The 14,503-nt window shown below is 37.1% G+C and overlaps 1 protein-coding gene across 1 annotated transcript in view; it reads left to right on the plus strand.

Moving 5' to 3' along the window:
* Positions 1-14,503, plus strand: part of LOC120852613 (ankyrin repeat domain-containing protein 31-like) — a 134,101-nt gene that overhangs the window by 69,443 nt on the left and 50,155 nt on the right. The window contains 4 exon segments of the mRNA XM_040225947.1: positions 419-471; positions 1,454-2,960; positions 3,476-3,637; positions 5,774-5,911. Coding sequence (XP_040081881.1) covers positions 419-471; positions 1,454-2,960; positions 3,476-3,637; positions 5,774-5,911 — 1,860 coding nt within the window.

Raw genomic sequence — 14,503 nt, forward strand, 5'->3', positions numbered from 1 at the left:
CTGTATATTAATCATGTATCCTTCAACTTTAGTGAGCAGGTGTATTAGGAAGTGATAATTATACAATTCATTATGGAAGAATTCTTGCCTTATAAAAGCTTGTACACTTGCATATCTGAGTATAACTGTGGGGGATATAAAAATACCGAGTTCAGTGCCCATCTTCAGCATTATGTTGTTGGGTCTGTTTTGCTTTTCCTACAGAAGTGTTTTCAGCTCTCTCAAGATAGTATTTGGTTTATAATAAATATGGAAATCATAAATTATGTAATGTTATATGTGCCAATTTTAACAAAATGTGTTTTCGTAATTTTATTTTTTCCACTTGGTTTGCTCATGGCAAAGGCCTTGTGGTTTTACAAGCCTAGAGTCTGACCTCTGGAGGCTGTTTTCTTTGATTTTCTCTTTTTGTTTACAGCTCAGAAGAATAGCCTTGACCCTTCAGATGGAGAGGAGGCACACCAGCACAAGGTAGCTCTCTGTTCAGCAGTGAACGTGTTTATGGAGCACACCTGTGGGTCATTTTATTGATCATTGGAGGGGAAAGAAAGACTGTTAAGCATTCATCAGGAACAGTGACCTTGCCTTTGCTTTTTAGACACTTTGGAATAATTACGTGAGACTCAGAAGGTTCTGGGCTGTTAGTGTGGGAAGCAGTTGAGTAAATGTAGTGTATGTGGGCACACTAATGTATTGGTAACCATTTCTACTTCCTTTCTCCTCTTTATAAAGCCATGAGGTTTATCAGCCACGTTGACTTTCCGCTGGCCTGAGCACAGTATGAGAGTCAAAGGTGCTAATCCAGCCCGTTAAACTTTACGTGGTGGGCAGTTATTTCCCCCATCCGATGCTTCCGTTGTGATGTGTGAGAGGAAGCCCTGTTTCTGTCTCAGTCTTGTCAGCCCACAGTAATCTTTCCGTACACGCCTACTTGGTTGCATTATCTGTCTTTTTGTTTTTAAATCCCTTCTTCCACTACCCTATGTGGAAGCACACTATGATGCTCACAGATACCAGAGGAAGAAACTCTTAATTCTATCTCTGTAACAAATGGGAGAGGAAAGTGGTTTTAAAGTATAGTTACAAAGATTCCTTATGAAGGAATTCTCTGATTGTTTTAAAAGCCTATATGGATTAGCTTGATTAAAATTTTTTATTATGTTTAGTAATAAGATTGATAGTGCTAAAATACTGGCAAGTACAAATTAAAATGTACAGGAAAAAAGAACAATTAGCACATATATGGAGTTTGAATCTATTACATTTCTCTTTCTGCTTTTGGTCTATTTTTTCTGAAATATACATCAGGTTGTATATATCCTAGCAGGCCCTGTGGTTAGATCAAATTATAAGGTTGAATGGAATAATAGTTTTCTTTTTCTCCAATCCAGAATGAATTGAATGCAGAATTACAGCTGACAGTTAAAGCTAACTATGTATTTTGTTTCTATAGAAACCAAAATTCAGTTCTAAAAATCACAGTGGGTTTGTTTATGATGAAAATTCCAACAGACAGAAGCCAGAACATGTAGAAGTCAATAAAGGAAGCAGAAAGAGTTTATTTATAAATACAGATATATATGAACATTATCAAAAACATTCCCCAAACATGAGAATTGGTAAATCCAAGCAGAAACAATCAATTCTCAACCAGATACACTCTACAGGATTCAGAAAGGACAATCTCCATAGTGCTGAGGATCCCAGCACAAGTGTGTCTAAAGATAAAGGAAGAAGAAATATACAACATAAAAGGACTCAAGTGGATGATACAAGCCAAGAAAGCAGTCCAAGAATGACAGTGGCTGTCTCTTGTTCTAGAAGAAGAAGCAGATCAGTTACTCGTCAGCCACAAGCTCTCCAAATCCTTGATGACCTTCCAGAAAAGTCATGTAAACCTTTCAGCCAAGCTCTATCAGGCCTGAAAAATGGTTTGTGTAATGATGTTGAAACTTGTTCAATTCCCAGAGAGACACATACTCAAAGCCTGGATTTATCAGACAGTCAAGAAATAAAATGTATGGAAGTAGAATTCATTGACCAAGCTGAAGCTGTTTCTTTCTTAGGACTTTCTCTACATAAAAAAACCAAGTTACTACCTGTTACTACAGATCCGCAGCCTCATACTCTCCAAGACCAGGAGCATATTAGCCCTTATAAATCTCATGAAAACAGTAACTCAAGTCAAAAAGATGAGAGCCTCAAGTGGGAAAAAATTTCCCCATCCTTTATAAAGGAAAACTTTAATAATGATGATCATGGTGATTCCTTTGCCTCTGAGGAGACTGTAATATCTAAAAAGGTGATAAGTTCTTCAGGTGGCAAAAACCATGATAATTATAAAGAGAATGAAACAAATAGAGAAGAAATGGATTTTCAACAATTTTTACCTTCTCAAGACCATTTTCCACAGGAAAATGAGTTAAAAGCAGACAGCCTAACCATACTTCCACAACAGGAAGCTGTTAGTTTTTCTAATTCAGATAATATAATAGTTTCTGAACATGTTTCAAATTATGAACAATGTTTATGTGGAACTTCTTTTGATCACTCACATGGCAGTCCTGAACATACTCCTCTGGCTTGTATAGGAACACTCTCAACACATGAAGTTTCAGAGTTGACCAGTCATGAGAAGCTAATCAAGAATCCTCAGAATTATAGCCCTAGCATACTAACTCCTTTAATGAATCAAACAGATATACATATTGTGGAAAAGGTGAATAAGGAAGGAGACACTAAAAGGAATTATACTGACACAGGCCAAGAAACAAGTCCTTCAAATAGGCCTTCATCCAGAGGTGTTCCTTCTCAAGTAATGGAAACAACTAAAGTTGAAAAAAGAAGACAAGAGAGCAAAGCCATACAAAATACAGGTTTTCATTCCACTGACAATGAAGAATTGACCAACATCTCACAACTTAGTCAAAGAAAAGAGAAGGAGATTTCTCACAAACCAGGTATTACTAGTATTGTTCAATTTGTACACATTTCCTATAGATTTAGTTATTTCATAGAAATTTCCAACTGAATTTCACTTAACCTCTGCCCAAACTGATCAGAATGAGGACGTGTGGATCACAATTTGGAGATACTATTAATTAGTTAAGCAATGGTATTTTCTTTGAAAGAAGGTGCTAAATTAATATTGACAGAAGTTAAAAAAGTATTTCTATGAGTTTTTAGCTTTCTTTTTAATATAGCACCTACTTGATGTCAAGAAACCTAACAACATTTTTATAGCAGGAAAATGTTAGCTCCATTGATTTTAGTGATTCACTGTTGAAATTGCATCCAGGAAACTAATTTACGTTTGCTTTATGAAAACATTTTAAATGGCTTCCATTCCTTTAAATAAAAAAGCAGTCTAGAAAGGAACAGAAACATGGAGCAATTATATGACTAAACTCTTTCTTAGTCCTATAACCAGTAAAGAGAAATACAATACTGATACTTCAAAATGTTTTTTTTTCAGGTGAGGAATTTGTCAATGGAGATGAAAACGGTATAAGAAATTGTAAAGAGAAAAAAGAAAAACCAGATTCAGAAATTCATATGCCTACTAATATCCAATCACACAAAAAAATTCAAAATTTCAGAAAAAGAAAAAATGTCTCCAAAGCTACCTGCAGCCAAGGTTTGTATTCCTATACTATACAAGGACAAGGTTTTTGCATGACCACTCCTAGCAATCCACTCTCCTTCAAAGAATTATATACACTTTCATATTTACTGTTTTATTTTTTTAGTCATTCCCTAATTTATAAGATTATTTCGGCTCTATTTGTTAAGTGGTTTTACTATAACACACCACTTGAGAATCTCCTAGTCTTTCACTATCTTGTCGTATTTTTGTCTATTTGTTATGTTAGAGGGGATAAGGTGAACAGTAGAGACAGCAAGGAGGTTGAGGCGGGGCAGCAGATCTGGATTGTGTCAGATCCCTTCGAACTTTCACTGAGCCCTTTTAACATAAGGGAAATTAAAGAAGCATAGCCACTAGTTTCTTTTTGTCAGATACATGAACTGTGTGTGTTTGACAATATGGATAAATGACTATTCTTTGGTAGTTCTTGGAGCTAGTTCTGTGGTGAACCATAGGCTGGACTACTTCAGGTCAAATGTTAAGCCCTGCTAAGTTGATTAGTAAGAAGAAGTTGATAGAGTAAGATGTAGGAATACTAGGCATCCTTTTGGAACTTTTCCCCATTGTCTCCCTCTCATGTAAACTAAAGTGCTTCTTATACATACCTCCAAGGGAATGGCAACCTACTCCGGTATTCTTGCCTAGAGAATTCCATGGACAGAGGAGCCTGTGGGCTACAGTCCATGGGGTCACAAAGAGTCGGATATGACTTTGCCTGTGTGTACTGAACTGTAACTTCCTCCAATTTTAAAGGAAAACTGGAGAAGGAAATGGCAACCGACTCCAGTGTTCTTGCCTGGAGAATCCCAGGGACGGGGGAGCCTGGTGGGCTGCCGTCTGTGGGGTCACACAGAGTCGGACACGACTGAAGCGACTTAGTAGTAGTAGTAGTAGTATAGTGGATTGAATAGTGGCCCCCCAAAAAACCCATGTCCATGTCCTAATCCCTGGAATCTATGATACTGTTGCATTTAAAGAGTGAATATTACCTTATTTAGAAGAAGAATCTTTGCAGATATAGTTAAGGACCTTGAGATGAGGAAATTGTATTGGATTTTCCAAATGGGACCCAAATCTAACAAGTATCCTTATAAAAGAAAAATAGAGACAGCTTTGAGACATGCAAGGAAAGAGAAGATAATGTGAAGAGCCAGACAAAAGAACAATGTGGCCAAAAGCCAAAGAAGCTAAGTTGGAGAAAGCAAGGAAGGATTCTTCCTTATAGCTTCCAGAGAAATTGTAGCCCTGCTGACACCTTGGTGTTGGATTTCTGGTCTGTAGAACCACAAGAAACTAGTATGTTTCTCTCGTAGCACTTAATCAGATTTTCATGTAATTTTTTACATGGCTCTCATTCCCCTAGGCTGCAGGCCACTCGAAGAGATAGTGTCTTCTGTTTTCTTTATATAATGTTAGCATAGTTTAGGGGAAAATTTCATTGTTTTTAGTATTTCTAACTTGTGATGTAAGGAAAAGAAATAAAAATATTTAGATATTAATATTGTACTGAATTTTCTGTGAAAGAAAAATGAAATGCTCAATAGGCCATAGTTTGGTTCTTGACATCTTTTGTCATCAGAAACACACTCGTTGAGATATGAGAATAAATATAGAAAGAGGATTATGGACTACTGAGAGAAACGAGTATAGAAATGAAGCAAGTCTTATTTGTTTCAGTCAAGCTTAGGATAGAGTGAACAACAGCTAGAATGAATTAATGTGCTCAGATGTTCTACATTTCTTTACGAATTGTGTTTTAAAATAGCAACAGCAATTATAATATTAATTGAGGTATGTTTCTGTGTGGGACTTCCCTGGTGGCTCAGATGGTAAAGAATCTGAGTGCAATGCAGGAGGCCTGGATTCGATGCCTCGCTTGGGAAGATCCCCTGGAGAAGGGATTGGCACCCCACTCCAGTATTCTGGCCTGGAGAATTCCATGGACAGAGGAGCCTGGTGGGCTACAGTCCAAGGGTTGCAAACAGTCGGACATGACGGAATGACTTTCACTTTCTGTGTAGTGCATCCTTTTTAGGGTGTTTTTAGGAGGTTGCTTTGTGTTTTCTAAGATCCTTCATAATAATCAGCACTTGGCAGAAAACTCAGTTTTGCTTGGCAAATTTACAGAAAGGAAAACATCTGGGATCGATAAAAGGAATGCCACAGGGGAAAGCCGGCTTCATTTGGCTGCCAGAAGAGGACATTTGTCTCTGGTGAAAGCTCTAATAGAATCTGGAGCAGACGTGAATCTAAAAGATAATGCAGGTTTGGATTTTTAAACTGTAAATGTCTTTATAATTTGAAGTCACTGATAGATACATTTCACCCACCCTCCCCCATTTTGATCCTGACTGTTGTATAGGAGCTCACTTTGAAATTTCTTTTTATAATATTTTAGGGTTTATCTTAGTTGCCACCAATTGCCAAAATAACCATGGAAACAGCTTTTAATATACCTTTGGGAGCATTCATTTATTTTCATTCATTTTTCAATAAAGAAGCTTTATTTAGGCATTTTCCTTGGAGGCTTTAATATCATTACCTAACTTTATAGGGAATGCCAAACTTTCCTCTTTCCTTGTCCCTTCTTTTCTAATTTCTTGGTAATATTCCTTTTTTTCTTTCAGGTCTTGTTTTATCTTAAAGCTCCATTTTTAAATTGATCTTCTAACATTTTTCTCAAGCACACACACACACACAAAACTTGTGTAAGAAATTCCAGAGGGAAAAAAACTCAGATTGATTGTTCACATGTCTTTTTAAAGAGAAATGTGACAATACAAGATATAAATGGGAAGGTCAGATGATCTTACTCTAATTTAATACCTGATTTGAAACCATTTGGTGTGATTGGTGCTTACTTGGTCCCATGATAGCTTGTGTTCTCTTAGTCTTTTGTCACTTGTATCAATAAATATTTTTGATGAGATTAATTTGTTTTAAAAAATGAAGATTATGTTTTTATTGAGAGATACTTGATTTATAATGTATTAGTTTCAAGTGTACAACATAGTGATTCAAAATTGATAGACTATATTCCACTTAGTTATTATAAAATCTTGACTGTATTCCCTGTACTGTACAATATATCCTTGAGCTTATTTATTTTATGTATAGTAGTTTATACCTTTTAATTCCTTACCCTATCTTGCCCCTCTCTTCATCCCTCTCCCCCCTGGTAACCACTAGTTTATTGTCTATATCCATGAATCTGTTTTTGTTTTATTGTATTTACTTGTTTCTTTTATTTTTTAGATTCTATGTATAAGTGACTTATTTCACTAAGCATAATACCCTCCAGGTTCATCCATGTTTTTGCAGAAGGCAAAATTTCATTCTTTTTATGGCCAAGTAGTACTCGTTTACTTATGGTAAATAATGTTGCTGTGAACATGGGGGTGCATGTATCTTTTTGAATTAGTGTTTTTGTTTTCTTCAGATACATACCCAACAGTGGAATTGCTGAGTCGTGTGGAGTTCTGTTTTTTAAGAAACCTCCATACTGTTTTTCTGCAGTGGCTGCACCATTTCGCACGCCCACCAACAGTGTGTAAGGGCTCTCTTTTTTATGTATCCTTACCAACATTTGTTATTTGTTGGTATTCTTTTTGTGAACACTGTTTGTGTTCTTTTTGATGATAATCATTCTGACCTGAGTGGGATAATATCTCACTGTGGCTTTGACTTGCATTGTTTTGATGCTCATCAGTGTTGAGCATCTTTTCATGTGCCTGTTGTCCATCTGTATATCTTCTTTGGAAAAACGTCTGTGCGGGTCTTTTGCCCACTTTTTGATTGGCCTGTTTGTTTTTTGATGTTGAGTTGTATAAGCTGTTTATCTATTTTGGATATTAACCCCTTACCAGTCATATCATTTGCAGATATTTTCTGCCATTCAGTAGATTTTCTTTTCTTTTTGTTAATGATTTCCTTTGCTGTGAAAAAGCTTTTAAGTTCAACTAGATTCCATTTTTTAATTTTTTAATTTTGTTTCCTTTGTCTTAGGAGACAGATCCAAAACAGTGCTGCTATAATTTACTCAAAAAGCATCTTCTATGAGTTTTATGGTTTCCAGTCATACATTTGGTTCTTTGGTTCATTGTGAGTTTATGTTTATATATAGTGTGAGAACAATTCTGATTTCATTTTTTTTTTAACATATAGCTGTTCAGTTTTTCCCGGTACCACTATTGAAGAAACTGTCTTCTCTCCATTGTTTATTCTTGCCTCCTTTGTCATAGATTAACTGACGTAAGTGTGTGGATTTATTTCTGGGCTGTCTATTCGGTTTCATTGATCTGTGTGTCTCTTTTTCTGCCCATATGAGACTGTTTTGATTACTTAGCTTTGTAGTCTAATCTGAAGTCCGAGAATGTGATTCCTCCAGTCTGTTCTTTTTTCTCAAGTTTATTTTGCCTAGTTAAGATCTTTTGTGCTATCATACAAGTTTTAAAATGATTCTATCCCTGTGAAAAATCCCATTGGTATTTTGATAGGACTTATATTGAATCTTAGATCTCCATGGTTAGTATGGTCATTTTAACTACTAATTTTTCTAATACAGTATATCTTATCTTTTCAACTGTTTGTATCATCTTCAGTTTTTTCATCACTATTTTATAATTTCCTGAGTATAGGTTTTTTATCTCCTTCAGTTCAGTTCAGTTGCTCAGTCGTGTCTGATTCTTTGCGACCCCATGAATTGCAGTACGCCAGGCCTCCCTGTTCATCACCAACTCCCAGAGTTCACTCAGACTCATGTCCATCGAGTCAGTGATGCCATCCAGCCATCTCATCCTCGGTCGTCCCCTTCTCCTCCTGCCCCCAATCCCTCCCAGCATCAGAGTCTTTTCTAATGAGTCAACTCTTCGCATGAGGTGGCCAAAGTACTGGAGTTTCAGCTTTAGCATCATTCCTTCCAAAGAAATCCCAGGGCTGATCTCCTTCAGAATGGACTGGTTGGATCTCCTCGAAGTCCAAGGGACTCTCAAGAGTCTTCTCCAACACCACAGTTCAAAAGCATCAATTCTTCGGCGCTCAGCCTTCTTCACAGTCCAACTCTCACATCCAACATGACTACTGGAAAAACCATAGCCTTGACTAGATGGACCTTAGTCGGCAAAGTAATGTCTCTGCTTTTGAATATGCTATCTAGGTTGGTCATAACTTTTCTTCCAAGGAGTAAGCGTCTTTTAATTTCATGGCTGTAGTCACCGTCTGCGGTGATTTTGGAGCCCAAAAAATAAAGTCTGACACTGTTTCCACTGTTTCCCCATCTATTTCCCATGAAGTGATGGGACCAGATGCCGTGATCTTTGTTTTATGAATGTTGAGCTTTAAGCCAACTTTTTCACTCTCCTCTTTCACTTTCATCAAGAGGCTTTTGAGTTCCTCTTCACTTTCTGCCATAAGGGTGGTGTCATCTGCATATCTGAGGTTATGGATATTTCTCCCAGCAATCTTGATTCCAGCTTGTGCTTCTTCCAGTCCAGCATTTCTCATGATGTACTCTGCATATAAGTTAAATAAGCAGGGTGACAATATACAGCCTTGACGTACTCCTTTTCCTATTTGGAACCAGTCTGTTGTTCCATGTCCAGTTCTAACTGTTGCTTTCTGGCCTGCATACAGATTTCTCAAGAGGCAGGTCAGGTGGTCTGGTATTCTCATCTCTTTCAGAATTTTCCACAGTTTATTGTGATCCACACAGTCAAAGGCTTTGGCATAGTCAATAAAGCAGAAATAGATGTTTTTCTGGAACTCTCTTGCTTTTTCCATGATCCAGCGGCTGTTGGCAATTTGATCTCTGGTTCCTCTGCCTTTCCTAAAACCAGCGTAAACATCAGGAAGTTTACAGTTCACGTATTGCTGAAGCCTGACTTGGAGAATTTTGAGCATTACTTTCCTAGCGTGTGAGATGAGTGCAGTTGTGTGGTAGTTTGAGCATTCTTTGGCATTGCCTGTCTTAGGGATTGGAATGAAAACTGACCTTTTCCAGTCCTGTGGCCACTGCTGAGTTTTCCAAATGTGCTGGCATATTGAGTGCAGCACTTTCACAGCTTCATCTTTCAGGATTTGAAATAGCTCTACTGGAATTCTATCACCTCCACTAGCTTTGTTCATAGTGATGCTTTATCTCCTTAGGTAGGTTTATTCCAAGGTATTTATTCTTTTTGATGCAGTTGAAGATGAGAAAGTTCCTTAATTTTGCTTTCTGATCATTTGCTGTTGGTGTGTAGAAATGCAACAGATTTCTGTATATTAATCTTGTATCCTGCAGCTTAACTGAATTTACTGGTAAGCCCTAGTAGTTTTTTGGTGGTATCTTTAGGATCTTTCTATGTATAGCATTTTGTCATCTGCAAAGAGTGCCAGCTTTACTTCTTCCTTTGCAGTTTGGATTCATTTCTTTTTCTTCTCTCATTGCTGTGGCTGCTGCTGCTGCTGCTGAGTCGCTTCAGTCATGTCCGACTCTGCGACCCCACAGACGGCTAGGCCTTCTAATAATAGGTTGAATAAATGTGAGAGTGGGCATCCTTGTCTTGTTCCTAATCTTAGAGGAAATGCTTTTAGCTTTTCACTGTTGAGTATGATGTTAGCTGTCGTTTGTCATATATGGCCTTTATTATTTTGTTAAGATATGTTCCCCCATGCCCACTTTTTAGAGAGTTGATCACAAATGGATGTTGAATTTTATCACAAGCTTTTTCTGCATCTGTGTGATCATACGATTTTTATTCTTCATTTTGTTAAGGTGGTATGTCACATGAATCGATTTGCAGACATTGAAAATTCCTTGCATTCCTTGGATAATCCCACTTGATCATGGGTGTATGATACTTTTAATGTATTGTTGGATTCGATTTGCTAGATTTTTGCACCTTTGTTCATCAGTGATATTGACCTGTAATATTATTTTGTGTGTGTGATATCTTTTTCTGATTTTGGTGTCAAGGAGATGCTGGGCATGTACAATGAATTTGGAAGTGTTTCTTCCTCTGCAATTTTTGGGAATAATTTGAGAAGGACAGGTGTTAATTCTTCCCTAAATGTTTAGTAGAATTCATCTATGAAGCCATCTGGACTTTGTTGGGAGTTTTAATTACTGATTCAATTTAATTACTGGTAATTGATCTGTTTATATTTTGTATTTCTTCCTGGTTAGGTCTTAGGAGATTGTATATTTCTGGGAATTTTTCCTTTTCTTGTAGGTTGTCCTTTTTATTGGCATGTAGTTATTTGTAATAATCTGTTATGATCCATTGCATTTCTGTGCGGTTAATCGTAACATTTTTATTTATATTTTATTTTATTTGGGCCTTTCTTTTTTCCTTGGCATATCTGGCCACAGTGTTTTCAATTTTATCTTTTCAAAGAATCAGCTCTTAGTTTCACTGATTTTTTTTCTATTTATTTTGCCTCTATTTAATTTTAATTTTTGCTCTGAATTTTATGATTTCTTTCCTTCTGCTTTCACATTTTTTGTTCTTCTTTCTCCTGTTCCTTTAGGGATAAGTTTGGGTTGTTTATTTGAGACTTTTCTTCTGTAGAGGTTTAGAACTTGCTATTGTGGTATCCCATAGATTTTGGATCATTATGTCCTCATTTTCATTTGTCTGTACGTGTTTGTTGTTTTTTTTCTTTGATTTCTTCAGTGATCCATTGGTTGTTGAGTAGTATATTGTTTAGCCGCCATATGTTTGTGTTTTTTCAGTTTTATTCCTGTAGTTGATCTCTAGTCTCAGTGATTTCAGTATGAATGAAAAGATACTTAATATGGTTTCAGTGTTCTTATATTTACCTATACTTGTTTAGTTGCCTAGCATGTGACCTCTCCTGGAGAATGTTCCATGTACACTTGAAAAGAATATCTATTCTGTTGCTTTGGGATGGAATGTTCTATATATATCAGTTTAAGTCCACCTAATATAATGTGTCATTTATGAGTTTTTCCTTATTGGTTTTCTTTCCGGATGATCTGTCCACTGATGAAAGTGGGGTGTCAAAATCCCCTACTATTATTGTGTTACTGTTGATTTTTCCCTTTATGTCTGTTAATATTTGCTTCATATATTTAGGTGATCTTGTATTGGATACAGATATATTTTAAATTGTTATACCTTCTTCTTGGATTAATTCCTTGGTCATTATGTGATGTGTTTATTTGTTTCTTATAACAATTTTTGTTTTAAAGTATTTTATCTGATACAGATAGTGCTACTCCAGGTTGCTTTTTGTTTCCATTTGCGTGGAATACCTTTTTCCATCCCCTACCTTTCAATTTGTGTGTGTCTTTAGATCTGAAGTGAGTCTCTTGTAGGCAGTATATATATATGGGTCTTGTTCTTGTATCCATTCAGTCACTCTTTGTCTTTTGATTGGAGCATTTAGTCCATTTACTTTTAAAGTAATTGTTGATATATATGTTCTTATTTCCATTGTGTTCATAGTTTCGGAGTTGTTTTTGTAATTCTTTTTTTATTCATTTTTTTCTTTTGTTTTCTTGTTATTTTATGATTATCTTTAATGTTATGTTTAGTTTCCATTTTCTTTTTTGCATATCTATTATAGATTTTTCACTTATACACACATTCATGGTAACCATGAGTGAAAAATCTATAATAGATATGCAAAAAAGAAAATGGAAACTAAACATAATATTAAAGTTAATCATAAAAATAAGAAAACAAAAGAAAAAAATGAAAAAAGACAGAATTTATATTCATATATATATATATTATATGATTATTTTAACTTGCTTCTGATCTCTTAGTTTCAAACGCATTTTAACAACCCTGCATATTTACTCTCCACTCCTCCAGTAGTGTAAGGAGTTTTCAATATCTGTCTTTAGTATCATATTTTTCATCTGTTTTGTGTGTTCCCTAACTACTTATTATGGTTATAGATGATTTTGTTTCTTTTGTCTTTTAAACTTCCTATTAATTTTGTACCTAGTTGACTTACTGTCTTTACTGTATATTTGCCTTTGCCAATTAACTTTTTCCTTTCATAATAGTATTCATGTTTCTAGTTGTGGCCTTTTCTTTTTTGCTTAGAGGAATCCCTTTCACATTTCTCATAAAGCTGGTTTGGTGGTGCTGAGTTCTTTTAGCTCTTCCTTGTCTATACAGCTTTTGATATCTTCATCATATTTGCTAAAAACCTTGCTGGGTACAATATTTTGGTTGTACATTTTTCCCTTTCATCACTTTAAATATATGGTACCACTGCTTTCTGACCTGCAGAGTTCTGTTGTAAAGTTAGCCAGGAGTCTCATGGAAGTTCCCTAGTATGTTATTTGTTGCTTTTCTCTTGCTGCTTTTTATGTTCTGTCTTTAAATTTTTCTATTTAAATCACAATGTGTCTTAATGTGGTCCTTTTTAAGTTGATCCTGTTTGGGACTGTCTTGATCTTGTTTCCTGGGCCTGGATGTCTCTTTCGTTTCCCAGGCTAGGGGACCTTTCAGCTATTATGTTTTCAAATATGTTTTCAGTCCCTTTCTTTCTTTTCTTCATCTGGGACTCCTATAATGAAAATATTGGCACACTTGATATTGTTCCAGAGAGCTCTTAAACTGTCTTTACATTTTGAATTCCACTCCTGTGTCATCCGGCTTGCTGATACGTTCTTGTATATCATTTATTGTAGTGTTAATTCCTGTTAGTCTATTTGTCATTTCAGTTATTGTATTCTTCGTCTCTGTTTGGTTGTTCTTTGTTTTCTAACTCTTTGTTAAAAACTTCTAATTTCTCTATTTATCCATTCTTCTCCCAAGTTCTTTGACTATCGTTATAGTCATTACCTTGAACTCTTTCTTAGATAGTTTTCCTATCTCCACTTCACTTAGTTCTTCTCCTGGGGCTTTATCTTGTTTCTTTCTTTTAAACTCTGTTGCCTCATTTTGCCTAACTAACTAGTTTATTTCTGTGTATCTGATAGGTTTGCTACATTTCCCAACCCTGGAGAAGTAGCCTCTTATAGGAAATGTCTTATGCTTCTAGGAACTCACTTCCCTCTGATTACCAGCACTATATGTTCTAGGTGTCCCCACTATGTAGGCTACATGCGTCCTTCTTTTGTGTCAGTCTGACTGCTGTGGGTGGTCTGGTAGGCTTGGCTTGTCCCCAGTTGGGTTGGTTGCCCTGCTATGTGTGGAGGCTGCTGGCCTGGTTGGTGGAGCTATGTCACAAGGCAGTTGGCTGTTGAACCCCAGGAGACCCCAGGACTAGTGCTTGGTTACTGATGGGCAGAGTCTGGATATAGGAGATCCCAGGGCTGTTTTCTGCCTTCCAGTGGATGAAGCTAGTTCTTGGGACTACTGCCAGCCCACTGGTGAGCAGAGCCAGGTCTTGGGGACTGGATGCAGGGCCCACACGCTCTAGAGCTTGTGTTGGACTGCTGATGAGTGGGACCAGTTCTTGATACAGGTGGCTGTGGGGTTCAGTGGACCTAAAGTTTATGTTGGCCTACTGCTGAGCAGAACTTGGGCCCAGCTGGTCCTAGGGCTGGTGCTGGCCTGCTTGTTGATAGACTGCCTTCTGTCACAGCAGGCTGTGGAGCTGTAATAATCCAGGGGCTGGTGTCCACCTGCTAGTGGCTGAGTCTATTCCCAAGGCTAGAGCAGGCTTGCCGATGGACAAGGCTTAGGCCCAGGGGTTTCTGGGGCTGTTTCCTACCCATTGGTGGGTAGAACTGGGCTCCAGGGTCTCTGGCTGCAGGGCCCTGGGTGTCCTGGGTCTACTGTGTGTGCACTGTGGGAAGAGCTGGGTCCTGGGCCTTCTGGTGGACAGGGCCATGTTCAAGGGCAGCTGTGGGCTCAGAGGATGTTAAAATAGCCTGTTTTCAATATTATT

This window comes from Oryx dammah, unplaced genomic scaffold, assembly GCF_014754425.2.
Source record: "Oryx dammah isolate SB20612 unplaced genomic scaffold, SCBI_Odam_1.1 HiC_scaffold_26, whole genome shotgun sequence".
In the NCBI taxonomy this organism is placed as follows: domain Eukaryota; kingdom Metazoa; phylum Chordata; class Mammalia; order Artiodactyla; family Bovidae; genus Oryx; species Oryx dammah.